Source organism: Pyrgilauda ruficollis, unplaced genomic scaffold, assembly GCF_017590135.1.
Source record: "Pyrgilauda ruficollis isolate IOZ18807 unplaced genomic scaffold, ASM1759013v1 scaffold247, whole genome shotgun sequence".
In the NCBI taxonomy this organism is placed as follows: domain Eukaryota; kingdom Metazoa; phylum Chordata; class Aves; order Passeriformes; family Passeridae; genus Pyrgilauda; species Pyrgilauda ruficollis.
The window spans coordinates 316,404-340,751 of record NW_024523789.1 but is presented as its reverse complement, the minus strand read 5'-3'; the positions used below and the strand labels follow the sequence as shown (position 1 = coordinate 340,751).

Genomic DNA, 24,348 nt, shown 5'->3' with positions numbered 1-24,348 from the left:
GAGTCAGATAAATCCAGGGAATGTCAGAGAAATTCCCTGGATTTCAGGGCCCCCACCCCCAGGAGGGAGGACGGGCCCAACCCCGACCTCCTCCCGCTGTCTCCCCCTTATGGAAGGGATTTCAGCTGACAGGGAGTGGGCTTAGATGGGATATTGGGAGGAATTCCTGGCTGTGAGGGTGGCGAGAGGCTGGGATGGAATTCCCAGAGAAGCTGTGGCTGCTCCATCCCTGGAGATGTCCAAGGCCGGGTTGGAGCCACCTGGGACAGTGGAAGATGTCCCTGCCCATGGCATGGGGTGGGATGGGATTTAAGGTCCCTTCCCACCCAAACCAGTCCAGAATTCCACGAAAGATAACAAAATCCAGCTTTCCCCCTCTCTTTCCTGTTTGTTTTCCAAGTGTGAGGGGGAGAGGGAACAAAGACAGCAGAGCTGCAGCCAGACCCTCCCCGGGCAGCTCCCGGGGCTCAGCAGAGGATTCAGGCTTGGAAAACCGGGCTGGAAGCGCCGGAGCAAAAACTCCCTGAGTTTAATTTGCAGCCGCTGGTGCAGGAACAGCTCCGCCGCTCCCGCCTCTCCCAAGCCCCGGAGCAAGGGAACTGCGGAGATTTGGAAAAGTCAACTCATTAATTAGCGCAGGGCTGGCATCTCCTGCAACCCCACAGCGCGCCCGGCTCAAAGCTGCCCCTTGTCCCCAGGGCGGAGGGACAGGCCAGGGAACAAAGGGACAGTGTTGGCCGCGGGGCCGTGGGCTCGGGACGCTGTTTGGGGCAGGATTCTCGGTGACATCAAGTGACTCCATGTGACCGAGCCACTCCAGGGCTGCTGGAACGAGCGGCTTCTGCGTGGGAGCGCCTCCCGCCCCGCTGCGCTCCGTCCCCGAATTCCCTGTCCCTGCCCCAGCTCGTGCCGCTCCCACCTGGAGCTGCCGCCTCCCTCCGGCAGCGGCTCCTCCCTCCCTCCCTGCCGGCCAGGCGGGAGAACGGAGATCCAGCTTTATTTTGGGGCCTGCCAGGGAACACAATCCCAGCAGGGCTGAGGGCGGCTGTCCCCTCTCTGTCCCCTACTGCTGTCCACTTTGTCCCCTCCTATCAGTTCCCTCTCTGTCCCTTCCTGCCTGTCCCCTCTGTCTTCTCTCGGTCCCATTTGTCCCCTCTGTCCCTCTCTATCCGCTCCTGCCTGTCCCCTTTGTCCCCTCCTGTCAGTTCTCTCTCTGTCCCCTCCTGTCAGTCCCCTCTGTCTTCTCTCTGTCCCCTTTGTCCCCTCTCTGTCCCCTGCACGTGTCCCCTGCCCAGCTCTCGGGGCTGGGCTCTGCTCCGGGCACTGGGATCCATCCCTCGGACCCAGACAAGACAAACCCCCACGATTCTGGGCTGGATTTTGGGATGGATTTCAGAATGGATTCTGGGCTGGATTTTGGGCTGAATTTTTGGGATGGATTTTTGGGATCAATTTTGGGATGGATTTTGGGGATGCATTTAGGGATGCATTTAGGGATGGATTTTGGGCTGGATTTGGGGCTAGATTTTGGGATGGATTTAATGTTGTATTTGGGAATGGATTTTGAGATGGATTTTGGGATGGATTTAGGGCTGGATTTGGGAATGGATTTTGGGCTGGGTTTTGGATGGGATTTTGGGATGGATTTTGGGGTGGATTTGGGGATGGATTTAGGACTGGATTTTGGGATGCTGGCAGCAAACCCTTCTCTCCGGGCGAGGACACAAAGAGCCCGGCTGGTTTCCGCAGCCCGGAGGCGCCGGGAGGAGCCCAGGCTGGGCTCTGCTGTTTGCTCAGGTGCTGCTGGTAATGAGGGGGGGTTGGGAAGGGGCAGAGCATCCCAGGGGACGGGCTAATCCCTGCTCCGAGCCGGGGCCGGGACAGATGGGCAGGGACAGGAGTGGAAGCAGCACCAGCTGGAGCAGGGGGATGAGCAGCAGGAGCGGCCCGGGAGCTCTTGGCAGCATCTCCAGCTCCTGGCCGGGGTGTTGTGGGGAGGGCAGCGGGAAATGAGACCCTGCCGGGCCGGGGGAGCGCTCCGTGCGCCGGTTCCAAAGGGTTTGTTAACAAAGAGGGAGAAAGCAGCCCAAAATCCCTGCTGGAGCTCCGTGGGAAGCGGTGCCGGGGGTGGGGCTGCTCCCGCAGAGGGCTCGGGGCTGCACAAAGAGCTCAGGTTTGGTTGGGGGTTGATTTTCAGGAATCTTTTGGGATCACAGGAGGCTGTGGAAGAGACTGAAAAGGTCATCAGAAAATGCCCTGGCATCAAAAGAGTTTCAATTAAAGATTTCTTTGTCACAGAATCCCCAAATCCTGGAGTGATTTGGGTTGGGAGGGACCTTAAAGCCCACCCAGTGTCCCCCCTGCCATGGGCAGGGACATCTTCCACTATCCCAGGCTGCTCCAAGCCCTGTCCAACCTGGCCTGGGACAATTCCAGGGATGGAGAATCCTGTTCCAGGGCATCCCAACCCTCCTCAGCCAAGAATTCCCTCCCAATATCTTCATTATTTCCACAAAAACCCAAATTATTCCTCCCTTCTCACTCCCCACCAACATCCCCTGTGCTTCTGCCTTGGTGTTTTCCATCAGAAACGCTTGGAAAGGAGAGTTTATGGAGGAGGGGGGAAGAATGGGAAATAGCAAAGGAGGAGGGACAACAATTCTGCTCCCTGATTGTCCCCTCCCATGGGGACAAAAAGGGCTCCTTCATCAGCTCCTGCTCCTCCGGGCACGACTGGAATTCTGCCCTGGAGTGACTCTCACTTGGGCTGGTGGCCAGCAGGGAGGCACAGCTGGACTCTGGAGCCTCTGGAACAGCAGCTCCATGGAATATCTGGGGCTGGAAGGGCCCTGCTGACCCAACAGCCTCTGGAGCCTCTGGAATTACAGCCCCATGGAATTTCTGGGGCTGGGAGGGCTCTGCTGACCCCAGAGCCTCTGGAATTGTATCCCCATGGAATGTCTGGAGCTGGAAGGGCTCTGCTGACCCCACAGACCCTGGAATTGTATCCCCATGGAATGTCTGGGGCAGGAAGGGCCCCGCTGACCCCGCTGTGTGTCCCCCCCAGGGCCGCTGTCCCCACGCGCCCGTAGAGGCTCCACAGGACCTGGCGCAGGATGGGAGGCACCGCTGGATTCATCCACGCTTCCCTGGCCGTCGGCACCTTCCTGGGTAAGAGATTCCCGTGGGAGCGGCGGGATGGGCTGGCGGAGGCGGGACCTCCCCCGGGATTCACCGGGAATCTCCTGCCCGTGGGATGCGGCGCCGCCGATTCCCAAATCCCCGCGTGGTTTGGGAGGGGCTGTTCCATGTCTGTGCCATTCCCAATATCCCTCTGGGCCAGGAATGGTTGACACGATTCCCCCTTTCTAAATCCAGATTTAGGGAGGTGCAGGAGGAATTTCCTCCTGCCAGTGGGATTCATTCCACTCCCCATCCTGCTTCTTCCAGGGATTCCTTGCTGGCCGCACCCTGAAAAGATCCCCCTGCTCCTGAGGGAGCATTTCTGGATACAGGGAGGATTTCTGGATCTCAGGGAGAAATTCCAGATCTCAGGGACGTTTCTGGGTTTCAGGGATGATTTCCAGATCTCAAGGACCATTTCCGGATCTCAGGGAGAATTTCCAGATCTCAGGGAGTAATTCCAGATCTCAGGGACATTTTTGGATGTCAGGGACCACTTCTGGATTTGTGGGACAATTTCTGGATTTTGGGGGAACATTTCCAGACCTCAGGGCCCATCCCTGTATCTCAAGGACCATTTCTGGATTTTGGGGATGATTTCTGGATTTTGGGGACCATTTCCAGACCTCAGGGCCCATCCCTGGCTCTCGGGGAGGCTCAGGCTGCTCCCTGCAGGTCCCTTTTCCGCAGGGAGACATTTCCTCTCCAGCAGAGACTGGCTAATGTCCTCCAGCCAATCCATCACCCCGGGCAGAGCCTGCTGGCCCATCCTCATAAATATCTAATTACCTTTTAATGTTCTCTGCATCCCCGAGGAGGCCCAGGCAGGGGAGCTGCCCTGGATCCAGAGGCAATTATCCCGCTTGGAAATCGGCCTGACCCCGGAGCGGCCACGGAGTCGGACTTGGGGTCCCCCATCAACCACCCGAGTTCAGGCAAACCCCCAAAAATCACACCCTGGGAAGCCTGGGAGGGGGATTTTCACTGAGCTTTGGCTGGTGGTGCCATGGAGATCTGAGGGCAGATGGGACAGGGGAAATCCTGGGAATACCAGGAGGGATCGGGACAAAAGGCTGGAAGCGATGGATGAGGCTCAGGGAAATGTTGTGGAGTGGGAAAAGAGCCAAAACCTCCAGGCCTGGAGGGAGATTTAAATATTTAAAGCTTCTGAAGTGCACAGAGACCACTCTGAAATCCCAAACTTTCCCTGGCCTTTGTTCAGTTGGGAAAACCTCTGGAAAATCTGGGAATCCAAGCCCTGAGCCTTTGTTCCTCAGAAAGCTGCTCGTTAAAAACAACCCAAAATAAAGCCTCGGTTCCTCAGAGAGCTGATCCTCAAAAAAGCCCAAATCCACTTGGATTTTGGGCATAAAACTCCTGTAAAACCAATTTATTGCCCAGCTTCCCCCTGTGATCCTGGAGCTCCAGGGCTGTGCTGTGGATGTCCTCAGAAAAAGGAATCCAGCTTGGAAAATGTTCCACCGAGGAAATTCATCATTTCCTGGGCTCAGCACAAAGTGCAGCCTCCTGCACACCTGGACTTTCCAGGCCTGGCTCTCAGCAAATTCCTAAAAATATCCTAAAAACTATCCCAAAAGGGAGGCTTTGGAGTCACCTCCCTGCAGCTGCTTCTCCAAATCTTCATTTTCAGGTGTTCTGCTTTCACCTGTTTCTCACGATTTTGGTGTTAATTATCATTTTCCCTGATACTGAAGGTTATTCCAGAGGCATGGTGGGGTTTTTCTCATCGTTCCAGCTCTCCCACCTGGATGGAACACAGGAAATTCCCAGCAGGTCACTCCTCTCCTTTGAAATTCGGCTTAAAAACCTTTATTTTGTGCCTGTCTTCTCCCCTTTTCCAAATTCCACAGCTCCAGGACAGATCCTGCATTGGCAACATTAAAAAATTGGGAATTCTGGGGTGGCAGAATGGGCCCAGATCAGCCTCAGAACTTCTGGGATTTATCAGTTCTTATTTTTAACCTTATCCCCACCTCGTAACGGTTTAATTACTGCCTTAATCAACCCCTGATATGTTTAATGAGCGAAATCCAAGCGTTTCACCCTCAGCACCTTGGAATTGTGGATTAAAATTCACCTGAACCCCTGGCATCGATTCCAAGTGGGAAAATCGATGCCTGGCACTGGCAGCCATAACCTTGGCAGGGACAAAGGGACAGCAGAGGAGAGCAAGGGGACACGGGCTCCAGGTGGGATCAGGAGGGAGGACGAGCCTGATTTGGCTTGATTGGAATAAAAAATCCCACGGGAAAGGGCAGGGATGGGAGTGGTACCAATAGATATTTTATTTGTTAAATAAATAGAAATTATTTACCTTATGCTCCCTAATTAATCTCAAAATTAAAGCTGCTCGGCCTGGATCCTGTCACCGCCATCTATCAGAGCACAATTAACTCATCTATCAGCACTCAATTAATTCTTTCTCATTAATTCCCCATTAACTCATTATTGTTTCCCTGCCTGGTCAGCAGAGTTTATTCCAGCCGGGACTCCCTCAGCACTGACCCAAATGGGAGAAGATTTCCAGCTTTTCCTTTAGGAACAAAACCATCCTAGATGGAAAACAGCGCTGGATGGGAGGGGAAACAACCCCAAACCCGCTGCTTTTCCTTAATTCCAAAGAATCCCAGCTCGGTGCCTCTCCCTGAGTGGCCCTGGGGACCATCCCGCGAGCACATCCAAATGGGAGAGGATTTCCACCTTTTCCTTGAGGAACAGAACCATCCTAGATGGAAAACAGCGCTGGATGGGAGGGGAAACAACCCCAAACCCGCTGCTTTTCCTTAATTCCAAAGAATCCCAGCTCGGTGCCTCTCCCTGCGTGGCTCCAGGGACCATCCCGTGAGCATATCCTTGCAGAGCCGGGATAATTGCCTGGAGCAGGGACATGGGGAGCAGCTGCTGCCAGCCCGGAGCCAATTACCAGAGCCCCTCTCCCATCCCACCCTTCCCATCCCATCCCAGCCTCCTCCCGGAGCAGCCGGAACGCGAGGCGAACCCTGGGAGCTGCAGGTCAAGGGCTGCTCCCGCTGATCCCAGCCCATTCCCGGCTGGAAGCGACTCTTCCATAAAACATCCTGCTCCCGGGAATGGCTTCATTTAGGAGCGGCCCCGCTGAGCAGGGGGGGGAAGGAGACAGATTGGCGTTGGCACAGCGGGTTGGAGACGCTCATTAATTCAATTACAGAGCAGGGAAGGATCCCAGAGCCGGGGAAGCAGCTCGGAGCTTATCAGTGCTGGTGGCTCCTTCCCTGATAAGGGCCAGGCATCTCCAGGGGGACAGGGACAGCGAGGACAGACATGCTGGCAATTATCCCACCGGCTGTTCCTGTGAGAAAGAGATTTCCAGGCAGGTTCCGGCTGGCTCTGGCTCACAGTGTCCTTCCATGGAGCACCCTGGGCTGTTGGAGCTGTCCCAGCCCAGGCAGGGCTGGAACGGGATGAGCTTGAAGGTTTTTCCCACCCAAACCCATCTGGGGGTCTGGAATTGCCCTGTGTGGGAGGGGATCTGCTGGGATTTGGAATTCTGAGACAGGAAGGCAGCTGGCACTTCCCAGTGGCACATTGTCCCCAAAAGGTGGCCCAGGCCTGGTGTGGATCAAAGGTGGGGCCTTTGTCCCTCTTGCTCCTCCCCGTTCTCAAAACCAGAATCAATTCTGAGTCTGAACACCCCAAAAGCAGCTTCAGGCTCATCCCAGCCACAGAACAGAATGGTGTGCACTGGTGTGCACTGGTTTGTACTGGTGTGTACTGGTTTGCACTGGTTTGCTCTGGTTTCCACACCAGCAACCAACTGGTTTGAGGTGTCAGGAGCCAGCGGAGCTGCAGGGACAGAGGGGACCTGCCAGGTGTGTCCAGAGCCGTGAAGATCCTGTTTCTCCCCTCTCCTCCCTCACCCTGCAGAGGATTTCAGAAGAACAAACCAGGCAAAGTTTGTGCAGGCAGAGGAGGAACCTCAGGCACAAGGGGACATTCCCAGCTCCAGCTGTGGTGTTCCAGGAGCTCCCTATTCCTTGCTCCAGGTGTCCCCAGGGATGCTGGTCCCTCTGGAAGGGCGGGAATGGTGCGGGATGCTCGGTGGGAGTGCCAGGTTGTGTCCCCACAGCCAGGCCCGGGCTGCGCTGACAGATGGGGTGCGGTCGTCACTTTGCTCCTTCTCTCCTCCTCGCTGCTGGGGACACTCTACAAAACTGAAAAGGAGGATTTTTTTAGGAAAAGCCAAGCGGAGCTGAGCAGGTTTTCCCCTCTCCCACAGTTTGGTGCCAAGCCCAGAGCGGCATGAGGAGCTACGGGCCGGTGTTCGAGGAGCAGCCCTCCCACACCCTCTTCCCTGAGGGCTCGGCGGAGGAAAAGGTCACCCTGGCCTGCCGAGCACGGGCCAATCCTCCCGCCACCTACAGGTGAGCCCGGGGCTCCCTCTGCACCTGGAACGGGACAGAAACATCCGGAATTCTGCTTTCTCCCCTCCGCTTCTATGTATGGAAAATTGTTGAGTTGGGAATGAGATTCCTTGTCCTGTGAGGAGCTGAGGGAGCTGGGGATGGGTTTGAAGAGTCCTGAGGGAGCTGGGAAGGGTTTGGAGAGGCCTGAGGGAGCTGGGAAGGGTTTGGAGAGGCCTGAGGGAGCTGGGAAGGGTTTGGAGAGGCCTGAGGGAGCTGGGAAGGGTTTGGAGAGGCCTGAGGGAGCTGGGAAGGGTTTGGAGAGGCCTGAGGGAGCTGGGAAGGGGCTCAGCCTGGAGCAAAGGAGGCTCAGGGGGAATTTGTGGCTCTGCACAACTCCCTGCCAGGAGGGGACAGCCGGGGGGGATTTGGGATCTTATCCCAGGGAACTGGGACAGGAGGAGAGGGAACGGCCTCAGGCTGGGCCAGGGAGGCTCAGGTTGGACATCAGCAGGAATTCCTCATGGAAAGGGCTGAAAGGGGCTGCCCAGGGAGTGCCCATCCCTAGAGGTGTCACCTGGAGGTGGCACTGAGTGCTCAGGGTGGGGATTGGGCACAGCCTGGACTCGATGATCCCACAGGGATTTTCCAGCCTCAACGATCCCACAGTTCTGAGATGTTCCACCCCTCCCAGGGCACAGCTCAGATCCAAATCCACCTCCAGCTGGAAATCCACCAGGCCCAGCCCCATGAGCGTGGCCGTGGGGATTTATCCCTGTCCCTGCCCCGTTTCTCCCGGCAGGTGGAAGATGAACGGCACGGAGCTGAAGCTGGAGCCGGAATCCCGCTACAGGCTGGTGGCCGGGGATTTGGTGATCAGCAACCCCGTGAAAGCCAAGGATTCTGGCTCCTACCAGTGCGTGGCATCCAATTCCAGGGGCACCGTGGTGAGCAGGGAGGCCTCGCTCCGCTTTGGCTGTAAGTTTGGCACCGCCAGGTAAATTAAACACAAGGCCAGCTAGGCTGGGCTTAAACTGAGCCTGCCTGGGAAAAGGCTGGAGAGAATCTATCCAGCACATCATCCCATGGAGAAATCTCCTGGCACTTCCATAGAAATTTGGAGAATTTGGAGATTTATGGAGAAAGCCAGTGATATTTTTGGATCTCCCCCTGCACAAACCCACCGAGGAGGGGCAGAGAAAGCACAGAGGTTCCTCCAGCTGTATTCTCCTGTCCAGGTTTCACTCTGCCTGTTCAGTTTTGCAGGAATTCTCGGCGGAAGAGCGGGACCCCGTGAAGATCACCGAGGGCTGGGGGGTGATGTTCACCTGCAGCCCCCCGCCCCACTACCCAGGTAAGGGGGACACAGCAGAGCACGGGGTTCCCAAATTTTCTGGGAATTTCTTGGAAGGAAATTTGGGATTAATTCAGCGTTTGTAACGCAGCAGAGCAGAGATGGGAGTTGGTGTGTCCATGCAAGGGCCAATTCCAGCTGGGAATCCCATTGGGTCCATCCCATCCAGGAAGACACAACAACCAGCACAGTTGATTCCTTTTTCCTCCCATGGAAAGACCAATTCCAGGCTGGAATCCCACTGGGTCCATCCCACCTGGGAGGACAAACCTGTCCAGTTTATCCCCTTCCTTTCCCCCCCAGGTTTATCCTACCGGTGGCTCCTGAATGAGTTCCCCAATTTCATCCCGGCCGACGGGAGACGTTTCATCTCCCAGACCACGGGCAACCTTTACATTGCCAAGACAGAGGCCTCGGACCTGGGCAACTACTCCTGCTTTGCCACAAGCCACATCGACTTCATCACCAAGAGTGTCTTCAGCAAGTTCTCCCGCCTCAGCCTGGCTGCAGAGGGTCAGTGCTCTTGGATTGTCCCAAAAATGCCAGTTCTAATGGGAAAAACCCGAATTAACAAACCCTCACAAAGCACGTGGGCTCCACAGTGCCCAAATCACCCTCCAGCATCTCTTAAGAGGCTCAAAAATATGGAGGGGCTGGGATGGGAGGGGAGCAGCTTTCTCTCCAAGATTCCCTGTTTCCAGTCCATCCATGGGGTTTCTCTATTTTTAAAGGATAATTCTGGTACAGGGAAAAGGGAATTAAACAGGAGGAAGGCCTGGATTGACACGGATTGGAGCAACCTGGGACAGTGCAAAGTGGCCCTGTCCATGGACGGGTGGGACTGGATGGGCTTTAAGGACCTTCCAACCCAAACCATTCCAGGATTCTGGGATTCTTGGGAATTGTGGAGCCCTGAAATGTTACAAAAGAGATTTTTAGAGATTTCAGCACAAGCTGTCTGAAAAAGAAAATGAAACCTCTGTCCCCTCACCCAAACGGGTTGGGAAGTCACCTCATGGGTCCCTCTGCCCTTTGAGACCCCCCCAGGTGGCATTTCGGTGTCACCCAGGTCCCCTGAGCAGTGTTTTCCCTGTGGCAGATGCCAGGCAATTCCCACCCAGCATCAAGGCCAGGTTCCCTGCGGACACCTACGCTCTGGCCGGGCAGGTGGTCACCCTGGAGTGCTTCGCCTTTGGAAAGTGAGTGCAGCTCCGTGCGGATCAGGATTAGGATCGGGATGGGGATCGGGATTGGGAGGGAACGGCAGGACTTCCACACCTCCAATGGAAGACCAGAGATGTAGGGAAATGGGAAAAGGGAGGACCTGGCCAAAGCCAAGGCCCTCTGGGACAGGACCGGGGTGGCTACGCGGGGACTGAGCTCAGCCCGGACTCACTGGATCGGCTTTTCCACAGCCCCGTGCCCCGGATCAAGTGGAGGAAGCTGGATGGGCCGCAGTCCTCCAAGTGGATCGGGAGTGAACCCCTGCTGCAGATCCAGCACGCTGGATTTGAGGATGAGGGGACGTACGAGTGTGAGGCGGAAAATGCCAAAGGGAGGGACACCCACCAGGGCCGCATCATCATCCACGGTAACGCATCCAAACTCGTCCCTTATCCAAGGGGACAGACCAAACTCATCCCTTATCCAAGGAGACACACCAAACTCATCCCTTATCCAAGGGGACGCATCCAAACATGTCCCTTATCCAACAGGACACACCAAACACGTCCCTTATCCAAGGGGACACACCAAACTCATCCCTTATCCAAGGGGACACATCCAAAAATGTGTCTTTCATCCAAAGAACACATTAAACACGTGTCTTTCATCCAAGGAACACAAACCTTCACCCAAGAAACACATCTAAACATGTGTTCTTCACCCAGAGAACACATTTTAACTTCCCAGAGGACCTTCATCCAAGGAACACATTAAACATGTGTCTTTCATCCAAGGAACACAAACATGTATCCTTCACCCAAGAAACACATCTAAACATGTGTTCTTCACCCAGAGAACACATTTTAACTTCCCAGAGGACACCAAGGTTCCCCTGGCAATGGTCTGAGTCTTTGGGACTAAAACCAGCCCCTCTAATCCTGCCTCTTACCAGCCCTAATGAAAGGTGTTGCAAAGCCCCAAGACCTGCAGGGATCAGGGAAACCTTTCCTTGGTGGGCATATTTGGGCTGTGGCAAGGAGAGGGAGAGAGAGAGAGAGCTCTTAACAGGCTCTAAAATCATCACAGCGAACTTCAGGGAACCAGGGAAGGAAGGGGAGTGACAAAAATCAAACTTGGCTCACGCTCAAGATCCTCTCCAAACCTGGGGATCTTCCACAGGGGTAACACTCTGAGCTGTTGAGCAGATCTAGTCAAGTTAAAAAACCTAACCTGGTTACCTCATCCTGATTCCCATTTTTCCTGAAGTTCAGGAATGGTCCGAAGCTGAGAGAGGGAAGGTTTAGAGGAGATACAGGAAGAAATTCTTTGCTGTCAGAGCGGTGAGGCACTGGCACAGGATGGATGGGGATGCTGGCACAGGGGCTGTGGCTTCCCCATCCCTGGAAGTGTTCCAGGCCAGGCTGCATGGGACTTGGAGCAACCTGGGATGGTGAAAGGTGTTCCTGCCCATTGCAGGGGGTGGCACTGGGGGATCTTGAAGCTCCTTTCCACCCCAAACCATTCCATGATTTGATGGTTCAGGAATGGCTGAATTTACTCTTAAGAAGAGAAACCAATTCCTCAGCCGTGGATTCTGCCCTGGTCTTGCACAGCCAGAGCTCAGCAGGACCCGGCCATGCCTCTCACTGCACAAAAGGCCAGGGCTGCTCCCGTGGCAGATCCCGCTGTGCCAACGACTGTGCCGGCAGCGCTGGCACAGGGACATCCTTCTGCCAGCCTGGCACCGCCACCTCTCAGCTGAGCCCCTTGGCTCTGCCCTCTCTCTCTTGTCCCCTGCAGCCCAGCCCGAGTGGCTGGACGTGATCTCGGACACGGAGGCCGACATCGGGTCCGACCTGCGCTGGAGCTGCGTGGCCTCGGGCAAGCCCCGGCCCACGGTGCGGTGGCTGCGGGATGGGCAGCCCCTGACGTCCCAGGTACCCCCCCGAGCCAGCTCTGATCCCGCTCCTCCAGCCCCAGCCCCTCCTCCTGCCTCGCTCCTGCATCCCCGCCCCGGTTCTCACGCCGCATCCCTCCTCCATGTGCCCCCATCGGGCTGCGAAGCGATGGCACCATCCCCAAATCCCCTCTCCTGGCGCTGCCATCCCAGCCATTGCTTCGTGCAGCTGCAGGGACTCACAGCTGGCCAGCAGGGAGGACAAACAGTGCCTTGTGCCTGTCCTGCACGCTGCTGCTCAGGTGTCTCGGCAAACAGAGCACGGCGGCGTGGGGGAGTGACCGCACAGACATAAAAACAATTCCTGTGTTTTCACTCATGGAAAACCAGGCCACCCCGAGGAGTCTGTGACGAAACTCAACCCTGACCCAGCCAAGGACTGAGTTCCATTTTTATTTTTTTGTTTTTCTCATCTAATGGGTTCATCCTCTTGTTTGCACAGAACCGCATCGAAGTGAGCGGTGGAGAGCTGAGATTTTCCAAGCTAGTCCTGGAGGACTCTGGCATGTATCAGTGTGTGGCTGAGAACAAGCATGGCACAGTTTATGCAAGTGCTGAATTAACAGTGCAAGGTAATTCCTCCTTTCCCAGAGCTCTGGGTTCCAATGGGACACTGAAAAAATCTCTTCCTAATACCCTGATGTGATCCTGACATTGTGATGTCGCAGTGAGATAAGAGCAGCAAAAACTGCCCTGCTCACCACTGAAGTGGTTGCTGGTTCAACAAGACACTGTGCAAGTCTTGAAATTCTAACTCCTGTGTAAATTCTGTGTGAAAGTGGACAAAAAAATCTGTTTAGCCACAGGAAGTGGACAGGACACGCAGCAGCAGCATTACAACCTCTCTTCCACTACAAATTCCCCTTTTTTGGAGGAAAGAGGTCCAAAAACCAAAAAATTCAGCCTCCATTCCACTTGGTTTGATGGATGGTGACTGGAGCTGAACTGCTGCCAAACTGGTTCCACGTTAGTCCAAAAGTTCATCTCCTTGTGGAGATGCCAAAGATAAATTAAAGGCCCTGAGCACCAACTGCTCAACATTAACACACCGAGGCCAACAGGTAAATCCCGATTCCATCTGCAATTCCAGGAGGAGTTTCAGGCAAGCTGGATGTCTGCGTTAGTCAGGATATTGAAGAGATTATCCTCAACATGTTCCAAAGCAGCTGTTGTTGTGTCTCTCAAAGACCTTGCACTTGTTAGGGCCATTCCCATCGCTCCGTCCCACTTGTGTGCCACATAATTCCTGCCTGGCAGGCATCAGGATCCACCCAGCAGCCGAGGAATTCCTCCCTTATCCCGCTCTCCAGACTCTGCCTCGCTTCTCTTACCAAGCCATCCAACAACAATATAATTCCCACTCGCACGGCGCTGAAATTCCCCCCAGGGCAGCGTTTCTAATCGTGCCTTAATCCTCTCTTTTTATCCCTGTAGCCTTAGCTCCAGATTTTAGACTAAGCCCGGTGAAGCGGCTGATCCCGGCAGCCCGGAGTGGGAAGGTCATCATCCCGTGCCAACCACGAGCAGCACCAAAAGCCACCGTGCTCTGGACCAAAGGGACAGAACTCCTGGTCAACAGCAGCAGGTAGCAGCACAGAGTCAGCTTCCACCTAGAAAACGTGGCTAAAATATTTATTTTTTTTTTTACCAGAAGACTGCACTCGATGATCCAAATGTGCTGCTGCATCCCTGAATTTTCTTAGTCCTCTGATTTCTTCTTTAGCAAACTCCTACACAATATTTTCTGCCTGATTTTGTTCCCGGTTTCTCCAAAATCAGTGGAAATTCCCAAATGTCCAGCAGACATTTTAACATTCCTTTGTGTGGCTCCTCCTCCTTTGCAGGGTGATGATTACGGCGGACGGGACCTTGATCCTGCAGAACATCAGCAAATCCGATGAGGGAAAATACACCTGCTTTGCTGAGAACTTCATGGGCAAAGCCAACAGCACTGGAATCCTCTCTGTCCGAGGTAGGGATGTTCATTTGGGGTCAATCAAGAAAGAAACGACTAAGAATGAGTGATGTGATGTTTCTCCTCTCCTTACACTCCCAAAAACCAGAATAATCAGGGAATCAAAGTGATTTCAGGTGGAGCAGCAAAACTTGTGCCTGATCCACCAACAAACAGCCCTTGAGCAAAGTGTTTCCATTTCCTAATCCTTCCTCCCATGAAGCTCCAGTTGTTGGAGCGGGATGAGGAGCTGGAAGGGATGGTTTGGATACTGGGATGGGGACATCCACTGCTAATGGCCCTTCCTGCTCATTCCCTGCAGATGCCACCAAGATCACGCTGGCACCATCGAGCGCCGACATCAACGTGGGCGAGAACCTCACCCTGCAGTGCCACGCGTCCCACGACCCCACCATGGACCTCACCTTCACCTGGTCCCTGGATGATTTCCCCATCGACTTTGACAAGTCCGAGGGCCACTACCGGCGAGCCAGCGCAGTGAGTCCAGAGGGAATTCCGGACCATCCAAAAGAATGGAAAATTAATTCCACACTCGTTGTTTGCGTGTTTGTGCCCACCAAAGCTGCTCCGTCACTTTGCCCAGAGCGGCTGTGAATTCCACATGCCTGGAGGTGTCCAAGGCCAGGCTGGAAGGGGCTTGGAGCAGCCTGGGTCAGTGGAAGGTGTCCCTGGCCATGGCTGGCGTGGAGTGGGATGGGCTTTAAGATCCTTCCCAATTCAAACCATTCCATGATTCCATGATCACTCGCCACCTAAACTGGAGGAGAAAGGGAAAGGCCTGTGGATAAAGGCAGGCAGAGATCACCCAGTGATGACTCAATGATCGATCAATGATCACTCATTGATCACTCAACCATCTCGAAATGATCACTCAGTGATTACCCAGTGGTCACTCACTGATCACTCACTGATCACTCTTTGATCACCATCCCAACCCAAACAGCCTCAGCCTCGGCCAGCTCTGGATCCATCCTGGATCCATCCAGCTCCATACCTCTGGGGGAATCTTTTCCCATCTCCCTCCTCTCCACCTCCACCACCTCTGAACCACCCAAAGCCAACCCACACTGAATTCTGGCCTGTGACTGGTCACCTTCTGATGCTGTCCCCACGGCGTTCTCCCGTTGCCCTGCAGAAGGAGGCCATCGGGGACCTGAGCATCTCCAACGCGCAGCTGCGGCACTCGGGGCGTTACACCTGCACGGCCCAGACCGTGGTGGACAGCGCATCCGAGTCAGCCACGCTCACCGTCAGAGGTAATTCCCTGTGGGAACGTTCCCTGCTCCTGGCAAACCCAGAGCAATGACATGGCCCGTGCCATCAGCTGCTCTGTAACCACCTCACACCCAGTAATTCCGTGATACGGCCCAGCGGGTTTTATTTTCACCTAAAACTTAGATTTGGTCATCTTGGAGGTCTTTTCCAACCTTTCCAGCCAGGCTGAGGAGCTTTTCCAGAGGCTAAAGCTGGTGGTGAGGCTTCCCACCTTCCAGAAAAGAAAGGCCTAGTGTGAATTTAGGACTTGCACAATGCAGAGAGTGATAAACCTCCAGATCCTCCATGTCAGTGACACGTTTCCCATCCCCCCAGGACCTCCAGGCCCACCCGGGGGGGTGGTGGTAAGGGACATCGGTGACACCAGCGTCCAGCTGAGCTGGAGCCGTGGCTTCGACAACCACAGCCCCATCGCCAGGTACCTCATCGAGGCCCGGACCCTCCTGTCCAGCCAATGGAAGCAGATGCGCACCAGTGAGTGTCCCCACGGTGGCACCAGTGACACACCGAGGCCATTGGCCATCGGCCAGTCCTGGTTCCTTGCTGCTCCTCGCTCTATTCCTTCCTCTCTGGTGTTATTGGATTTTACAGATCCCGTAAACATCGAGGGCAACGCGGAGACAGCACAGGTGGTGAACCTCATCCCGTGGATGGATTATGAGTTCCGGGTCTTGGCCAGCAACATCCTGGGAATTGGGGAGCCCAGTCTGCCCTCCAGCAAAATCCGCACCAAGGAAGCAGGTGGGTGTGCAGGCAAGCCCAGGTCCCTGTCCCTGTCCGGGATGGTGCCAAGGGATGAATCATCTCATGGAGAGCTCCCAGAGCTGAGGCCACCACAGGATTTTCCACCTTTTTGCCCATTTCTGTGTCAAAGATGAGCAGGGTTAGAGCTGCACTTGCCAGCACTACATCCGGCTGGGAATGTTCATTCCACGTCCAGCTGCTCGGACAGAAATGATGGGACAACAGCAGGAGAAGTGTACCCAATCCACCATATGCAAACCAGCTTCTTCCTAAGAAAACTCCCCTCCACATCCCCACTTTTGAGCTCCATCTTTGTCCCCTCAGACACCAAATCCTTGTCCCTAAATAATCTGGTCAGGCACAAGCTGGAATTCCACAGACCCCAGTCCTTTCCTGGGAGCTGTCCCATCCGGTGTCACCGGTGTCACGCTGTGTTTGTGCTCTTTTCCATCACTCCCACCTCCTTAACCCAAACTCTGCTTTTTTTTGGGGACCACACAGCACCGACGGTGGCACCATCTGGGCTTGGCGGCGGCGGAGGGGCTCCCAACGAGCTCATCATCACCTGGACGGTGAGTTGGGAACAGGGAAAGCACCAAGGGGTGAAAATCAATGCTGCCATCCCAGTGTGGACACGAGATTGAGCCAAGGGCTGGTTTGGACAGCGCACATTTCCTTTGGGAAATCAGCGCCACCATCCCAGTTTGGATGAGCCAAATCCCAGTTTGGAAGAAACAAGGCTCTCTCTCTCTTCCCAGCCGACGCTGCGGGACTACCAGAACGGGGATGGCTTTGGGTACATCGTGTCCTTCCGGAGGAAGGGCAGCCAGGCCTGGCTGAGGGCGCGGGTGCCGCACGCGGAGTCGCTGCAGTTCGTGTACCGCAACGAGAGCATCGCACCCTACACCCCCTTCGAGGTGAAGATCAAGGCCTACAACAGGAAAGGGGAGGGCCCCGAGAGCCTCACGGCCATCGTGTACTCGGCTGAGGAAGGTAAAGAGCAGCGGGAGAGCTGGGAATGCTCACCTGGAGAGGAAAAGGCTCCAAGGATAGCTCAGAGCCTCTCCCAGGGCATGAGGGGGCTCCAGGAGAGCTGGAGAGGGATCTGGGACAAGGGATGGAGGGACAGGACACAGGGAATGGCTTCTCACTGCCAGAGGGCAGGGACAGATGGGAGTTTGGGAAGGGATTGTCCCCTGGGAGGGTGGGGAGCTGGGAGGGAATTCTCAGAGAAGCTGTGGCTGCCCCTGGATCCCTGGGAGTGTCCAAGGCAAGGTTGGATGGGGCTTGGAGCAGCCTGGGACAGTGGAAGGTGTCCCTGCCATAGCAGGGGTGGCACTGGATGAACCTTAAGGTCCCTTCCACCCAAACCATTCCATGACTGCAGACTCGGAATTCCCTGTTTTGTCCAACCCACTGCCTTTCCTCAGCCAGACCCGTGTGCGACCGGGAGCTCGGACATTCCTTTGGCTCCTCTACTCCTCCAAACCCTCAGTGAGGATTCCCTAAGCCCAGCCCTGACTGCCCCACAGCCTTGGGGAGACACGGATCCCAGAGCTCACAGCTGTGGCCCTGCTTGTCCCCCTAAGTCCCTAAATCCCTTCTCCTTGCTCCATAACACAGCACCAGCTGTCTGCCAGGGAATGATGCCGCGGGAAAACCTTTTGTTCCCGATGGGGTCCAAAGTCAGGAAAAGGATTTTATTCCTGTCTTTCAGAACCCAAGGCGGCTCCTTACAGGGTCATTGCCAAGTCTGTCCTGTCCTCGGAGATGGATGTGTCCTGGGAGCCCGTGGAGCAGGGAGAAATGACCGGAGTGCTTCTGGGATACGAGGTAGGAGATTCCAATGGGAATGGGAGACCCTGAGAGCCCAGCAAGGAAAATTCCCCCGGGTTATGTGAGGTGAAAGGAAATAGCATTTTGATTCCAGAGGTGGGGGATAATTCTCACACCACGTGGTTCTGATGGGGCTGGCACTGCTCGCTCAGGAGAGATTAAAGGGAATCATCCCATTTTTCCTGCCTGCCTTTCCCAGCAGGCTGTGGCCTCATTCCTGGGCACACACAAAGCAAAATACACAGAAACAAACACCCAAAGGCCCTTCAGGGTGGGCTGACTCGGGATTTATCCTGTCCTTTTCCACACAGATTCGGTACTGGAAGGACGGGGACAAGGAGGAGGCGGCTGACAGAGTGAGGACAGCGGGGCTGGTGACATCGGCTCATGTCATCGGCCTGAACCCCAACACCGACTACCACGTGTCAGTGCGAGCCTACAACCGGGCAGGGACCGGCCCCCCCAGCCCTGCCACCAACGTCACCACCACGAGACCTCGTGAGTGAGCCCTGACCCCTCCACTTTCCACAGGATCCCCCAAAATCACCCAAACTTTGATCTTGGTGCTCTTGTTTGGTGTCCCCCTGAACGCCTCACAGTGGTGACACCTCAGGGGATGGCTGGGACCAGCACAGCCTTCTCCTCCCTCCCTGATTTACCCAATCCCTGTCTGGTTTTGCATCCCTCAGCACCAAAAAGGCCACCTGGGAACATCTCCTGGACTTTTTCCGGCTCCACAGTCAGCATCAAGTGGGACCCCGTGGTGGCCAAGGCAGACGAGTCGGCAGTCACGGGGTACAAGGTACGGCCAGCGAGGCTGGGCTTCTCCTGGAGATGATCCAAGGAAACCACAGGGAACGGGAGCTCAGCATTCCCTCTTCCCACAGATGCTCTACAGGCAGGATTCCCACTCGGCCCCCACCCTGTACCTGGCCAGCAAGAGCCAGATCGACATCCCCATCCCTGAGGATTTCACTCACGCCTTCGTCCAGATCCGGGTGACCGGGCCCGGCGGGGACGGGACCCCGGCAGAAGTTCACATCCTCCGGAACAGCGGTACCTGTGCTCCTCCAGCCACGCCCACTCCTCTGACCACACCCCTTCAACTGACCACACCCATCCATGTGCTTTTCTGGCCACACCTGGCCCTCTGACCACACCCACTCCAGCAACCACACCCATCCATGTGCTCATCTGATCACACCCACTCCTCTGACCACACCCACTCCCCTGACCACACCCACCAATGTGTGCTGACCACACCCATCCACGTTATTCCCTGACCACACCCACTCCTCTGGCCACACCCACTTCCTGTGCTCCCTGACCACACCCTCTCCATGCCCAAATTCCCCTTTCCAAGGGTCTCCAAGGCCCCGGAGCTCCCAGGACACCTCCTGTCCTTCCCTTCCCAGCAGGAAGGACTCAGCCATGCCCCTCCCATCCTGGCCACAGCACGATCCCAATAAATTGTGTTTTAAAATCCCACTCTCCCTTCCAGGGCCACGGGAGAACATCTGCAGTGTTTTAGCTTGAGACTCCAGAATTGGTCATTTCTGGAATTGCTCCTTTCTGGAATTGTTTTTTCCTGGAATCAGCCTTTGGTTCCTTGTACTGTTCACTCATAGGAATTCCTGGCTCTTCTCCTTCTCCCCACTCCTCTCCCCAAACTCAGTCCAGCCTGACCCAGCTTTAGGATTTGCAGCCTTGGCACCCCACAGCACCCAACTTCCCAAGAGTTACGAGCCAAAAACCATTTAAGTTTTCCACTAAGAGTGAAACCCCAGCTCTGTCGGGCCGCAGCTCCACCAAATTCCTTAAATCCAGGGGCGAATTCCCAGTGCCCGCCCCCAAATTCCCATTCCCAGCACTCCCAGGAGTTTTACCAGCGCCAAACACACAAAAAACCCCACAAAACCTCCCTCAATTCCCCGTGGTGTCCGCGCCACCCCACATCCCCATCCCTATTCCCTGTTTTTCCAGGGACGAGCATGATGGTGGAGGACTCGGGGATGAGGCCAGCGCCACACGTGGTGGCCATCGCCACCAACTCCCTGCTGATGGTGGCCCTGATCAGCTCCCTGGAGCTCTGACCGCGGCTCCTCCCGATCCCATGGGAACAACGCAAATCCCACTTCGGGGCAGCACCGCGGGGAGAGGATTGGACCGCGTGGTTGGAAGGGAGGAAGGAGTTAAAAACAGCTTTCTTTTTTTTTTTTTTTTGTTGTTTGTTTTGTTTTTTGGTTTGGAGGAACAAAAGCTTTCGTACAAGACATGGGTCTTTAACCGATTAAATGTTTTTTAAGGAAAACAAAGAAAATGAAGAATACTCCGGGAATTCTGCAGCCAGCTGCCCCCGCCCTCACTGTATCCATAGGTTTTCTGCCTTATCGAAGCCATGTATGAGATAACCAGACTGCTAAATTTGACTTTTTTTTAAACTCTGTACAGTGAATTCCGTGGGGGGACGGGGACTGAGGAGTTCAGGGACCAGCATGTTCCACACCCATCCCACCACAGCCAGCTCGGAGCATTTGTGGGACGGGATTGATCCTTTTTCCCACAAAAAACAGCCAAACCCTGCAGGAACCAGCCCAAGGAGACAAACCCACGGGAAGGTGGAGCTCTGCCCCAGCCTGAAAAGCTTTTTTTACTACTCTGGTGTTCACTTGCAGCCCCAGCCTGGTGCTTGTCTCAGCTGTGAGGTGCAAATTCCGTGTTTTCCCATATCCCATGTGCTTTTGGGGTGGATTTGTCACCCTGTTTGCCTCTTTGGGAGAAGGGGATCCTTTCCCAGCATCCCTAATTTGGGCAGCTCTGCCAAAAAATGGAGGTGTCAAAAAATCCAATTTCAGAGGGGCTTAAAGAAGAAATTAAAAAAAAAAAAAAAAAAAAGAAAAAAAAAGATAAAACAGGAAAGGGAGACTCCAGGAAGCCACCACTGGGACAACAAGGAAAATTTGTACTCGGATTCATCTTTCTGCACTGAGAATTCACCCAGCCAAAATTCCAGGCTCGGATTGGGACTGCAAAGGCTGAGACCCAGCCAGGAAGCAGCTCTGGATTCCAGCTCCGACGGCTGCCAGACATCCCAAGGAAGCTCTGGGACACTGAGGAGCCCCCTCCACTCCAGAGGCTGGGAAAAGCAGGAATGCTGAGCTGAGCAGCCACAGGACTGGTTGGGAATCGATGTTGCCTGTTGAAATCTCTGTCTCCCAGTAAAGCAGTTGACCAAAGTAAACGAGAATTGGTTGGTGTTGCTGCTGGTTCCATCCCAAGGGGGGTTTTAGGGATTTTCCCCGGCTGTGATTTCTCAATCCCAGAGAAAACTGTGCCAGACTGGGCAATCCCAACCCTGGAATTTTCTGGCTGGGCCCTGATGTGCAGTTTTCCCTTTAAATGCCAATTCCTTGCCCTTTTTAGCCCAGGTGGTGGCAGGGAAATCCCTCTCCAGACAGGGCAGCTCAGGCTTTGTTAAGCTCTGTTTTGGGCAGTCCCTTCTGCCATTCCATTAATCCAGGGTTGGGAAGGATCTGCACCTGCAAATCCAGCATTTGGACCTCGGGAAATGACAAAAATCTACATTTAACACCCAGCCAGAGCCACCAACGGCAGGAAAAGGCTTGGGATCCTCCTTAAAACCTCTCAGAGCTTCCTAAAATACAGCCCAGGGGTTAAAGGTGTGCAGAGCCGGGGAGAGAAGTGGAATTCAGGGGATTTGGAGGCAGGATGGAGAGAGGGAAGGAAGGAGAGAAGGAAGGATGAGGGATGGAGACAAGGAAGGAGCCCTGCCCAGCTCCAGCCTCTGGTGATCCCTAAGGTCCTGGAGTTCAGAGCAGAGACATTTCTTTCCTAAATTTCTGTCCTTTATGGTGTGAATTCATGGGCAGTGATTAAGAAAAGATGATTTTGCAGGGGGAGAGGGAAAAAAGAAGAATGGGGATGCTCTTCCGAGAGTTTTTACTTCCCTACTTGCACTGAACTCTCTACTCCCTTTTCCTGCCTTCTCCCTTCCTTCCCCTTTTATGATTAACATCCCCCAATCCTTAATATCCCTTCAAAAATCAAAGAGCACCCCCTGAAAAAAATCCCATTAAAAGCCCTTTGTGACAGCTGGACCCCAGTGGCCATCCCAGCCCTCGGTCTCCAAATAAAAATTCCAATTATGGGTTCATTTTCCCTGCTCTGAGCATCTGGCTCCTCTCAGAAATTACAAAACCCCGCAATCCAAAGATGAAGGAGATTTTTGGCTCCCGCTCTGACTTCCCCAGCAGAGCTGGAGCTTTCATCCTGCTGGATTTGGGAATCCCAGCTGGGCCCAAGACACTGAAATTTCCATGACAAAGAGCAGAGAGGCTCCTGCAGATGGGGCAGCTCTGGACCATTAACTCCCAGCCCGCTGTGATGGGTCATTCCCGATTTTTCCATGTTCAGGAGGTGAAAAAAACCCTCTGGGAATCAGCTCTGGGAAGTGCCTGTTTGGTTTTCATTCAAATAAATAAAATTATTTCCCTCCATACCCATGTTTTTTGATATCAAAGCATTTTTGTGTCGTCATGGTAAAAGGAAAAACTGTGGACGACCCCAAGAATCCCATCCTGAATTCCTAATCCAGGCTCCAAAGTGGCCTAAAATATTAATTTATAAACTGTGTCTTTTGCAAATAAATTCTAAATATCACAAAATAGTTATGGGATCCATGGGACGTCCTGAATTGGAAGGGGAGGATCACCAAAATCCAACTGTGGACGACCCAAAGAATCCCATTATGAATTCCTGAATTCTTAATCCAGGCTCCAAAGCAGCCAAAAAAATTCAATAATAAACTTGTCTGTTGCAAATAAATTCTAAATATCCCATGTAATAGTTATGGGATCCATGGAATGTCCGGAGTTGGAAGGGGAGGATCACCAAAATCCAACTGTGGACGACCCAAAGAATCCCATTATGAATTCCTGAATTCTTAATCCAGGCTCCAAAGCAGCCAAAAAAATTCAATAATAAACTTGTCTGTTGCAAATAAATTCTAAATATCCCATGAAATAGTTATGGGATCCATGGGACGTCCTGAGTTGGAAGGGGAGGATCACTAAATCCAACAATGGACGATCCCAAGACTCCCACCCTGAATTCCTGATCCTAACAAAGAGCCAAAGGCAGGGAATTGCGTCAATCTTCGTTCATTTCTCGCGCTGCTCTTTTCCTGCAAATCCTGCCCAGGCAGCAGAGCCCGAGGCTGAACAGGATCCCCATGATCACCCCACTCCCAATTCCCAGCACGGCCTCGTAAAACCACTGCTTCTTCCAAAAGCTCTCCTGCTGCTCCGGGGCACCCGTGACGTTTCCCGGTGGTTCCTCCCCGTTGGCCACCAGCTGCTGCTCCCAGGTCAGGGATTTCTCGAAGTCCAGATCCACCAGATCCTTGGGGATCACCCTGAGGCCGAAGTAGATCCTCTTGACGAGCTTGAAGGAGCTCAGCACCTGCACGTCGCAGCGGTAGGTCCCGGAATGCGACTCCAGCGCCGGCGAGAAGCTCAGGGAAGGGCTGGGATTGCGGAAAGGGTGGAACAGGAGGTCGTTGGTGGTGATGAGTCCCCGGGCGAACCTCCAGGTGTAGCCAAAATTTGGTCCCTCCAGGCTGGCGGCGTCCGGGGAGAGGCAGACGAGCTTGAAGGGTTTTCCCTCGGGAACGCTGAAGTGCCGGAGGCCGCAGATCCAGTCGGTGAGGCAGCGCGAGCGCACCAGGGAGCAGTTGCGGCGCTGCCCGGCCGGGCTGACCTCGCACAGCTGCTCCTGCTTCACGCCCAGCCCGCAGGTGACGCTGCAGGGCGTGGAGTTCACCGCCACCATGGGCTTCAGCCCCAGCGGGATGGACTCCGCTCCCGGGGGAAGATCCAAGCCTGATCCCAGTTCTGAGGGAAGCTCGGAATCTGATTCCGCTTCCGAGGGAAGCTCAGATCCCGGTTCTGAAGGAAGCTCTGATCGTGCTTCTGAGGGAAGCTCTGATCCCGAGGGAAGCTCTGATCCCCATCTCGCTTCCAAGGGAAGCTCCGATCCTGGGTCCAAGGAAAGCCCCAATCTCAATCCCGGTTCCGAGGAAAGTTCTGAGCCCGGTTCCAAGGGAAGCTTCAATCCCGGTCCCAAGGGAAGCTCCGAGTCCGGTTCCAAGGGAAGCTCCGGTCCTGCTCCCGAGGGAAGCTCCGAGCCCAATCCCAAGGGAAGCTCCAATCCTGCTCCCGAGGGAAGCTCCGTTCCCAATCCCAAGGGAAGCATTGCTGGAATGCACAGGGCGCACAGCAGGATCACCACGATGGGGCTCTGCTCCATCTTCCAGGCGCTTCTGTGTCTGGGTTCAGCACTCCGAACCCCCAGGAATCATTCCATGAATCTCCCAGGTTCTTTGGGATGTCTCTGACATCCCACCAGATCTAATCCTTCCACCTGGGAAAATCCTCCCGAT

At 54.6% G+C, this 24,348-nt stretch overlaps 2 protein-coding genes across 2 annotated transcripts; one reads left to right on the top strand and one right to left on the bottom strand.

The window, feature by feature from the left end:
- The first annotated feature begins 1,676 nt into the window (after positions 1-1,676).
- CNTN2 (contactin 2) lies at positions 1,677-22,404 on the top strand. The gene is made up of 23 exons (XM_041470500.1): positions 1,677-1,797; positions 3,068-3,171; positions 7,460-7,604; positions 8,386-8,561; positions 8,842-8,937; positions 9,241-9,450; positions 10,037-10,136; positions 10,353-10,528; positions 11,902-12,038; positions 12,501-12,630; positions 13,493-13,643; positions 13,903-14,030; positions 14,335-14,510; positions 15,169-15,289; positions 15,624-15,782; positions 15,900-16,049; positions 16,554-16,624; positions 16,811-17,045; positions 17,770-17,885; positions 18,200-18,386; positions 18,578-18,690; positions 18,776-18,944; positions 19,872-22,404. Exons 2-23 carry the CDS (start codon positions 3,117-3,119, stop codon positions 19,979-19,981), a joined length of 3,111 nt encoding a protein of 1,036 aa, XP_041326434.1. The 5' UTR covers positions 1,677-1,797; positions 3,068-3,116; the 3' UTR covers positions 19,982-22,404.
- A 653-nt stretch (positions 22,405-23,057) lies between these two features.
- On the bottom strand, positions 23,058-24,296 carry TMEM81 (transmembrane protein 81). The gene is made up of 2 exons (XM_041470526.1): positions 24,154-24,296; positions 23,058-23,823 (listed from the first exon to the last, which is right to left on the bottom strand). The coding sequence occupies exons 1-2, from the start codon at positions 24,213-24,215 to the stop codon at positions 23,058-23,060; spliced, it is 828 nt and encodes a 275-aa protein (XP_041326460.1). The 5' UTR covers positions 24,216-24,296.
- Positions 24,297-24,348: the final 52 nt, after the last annotated feature.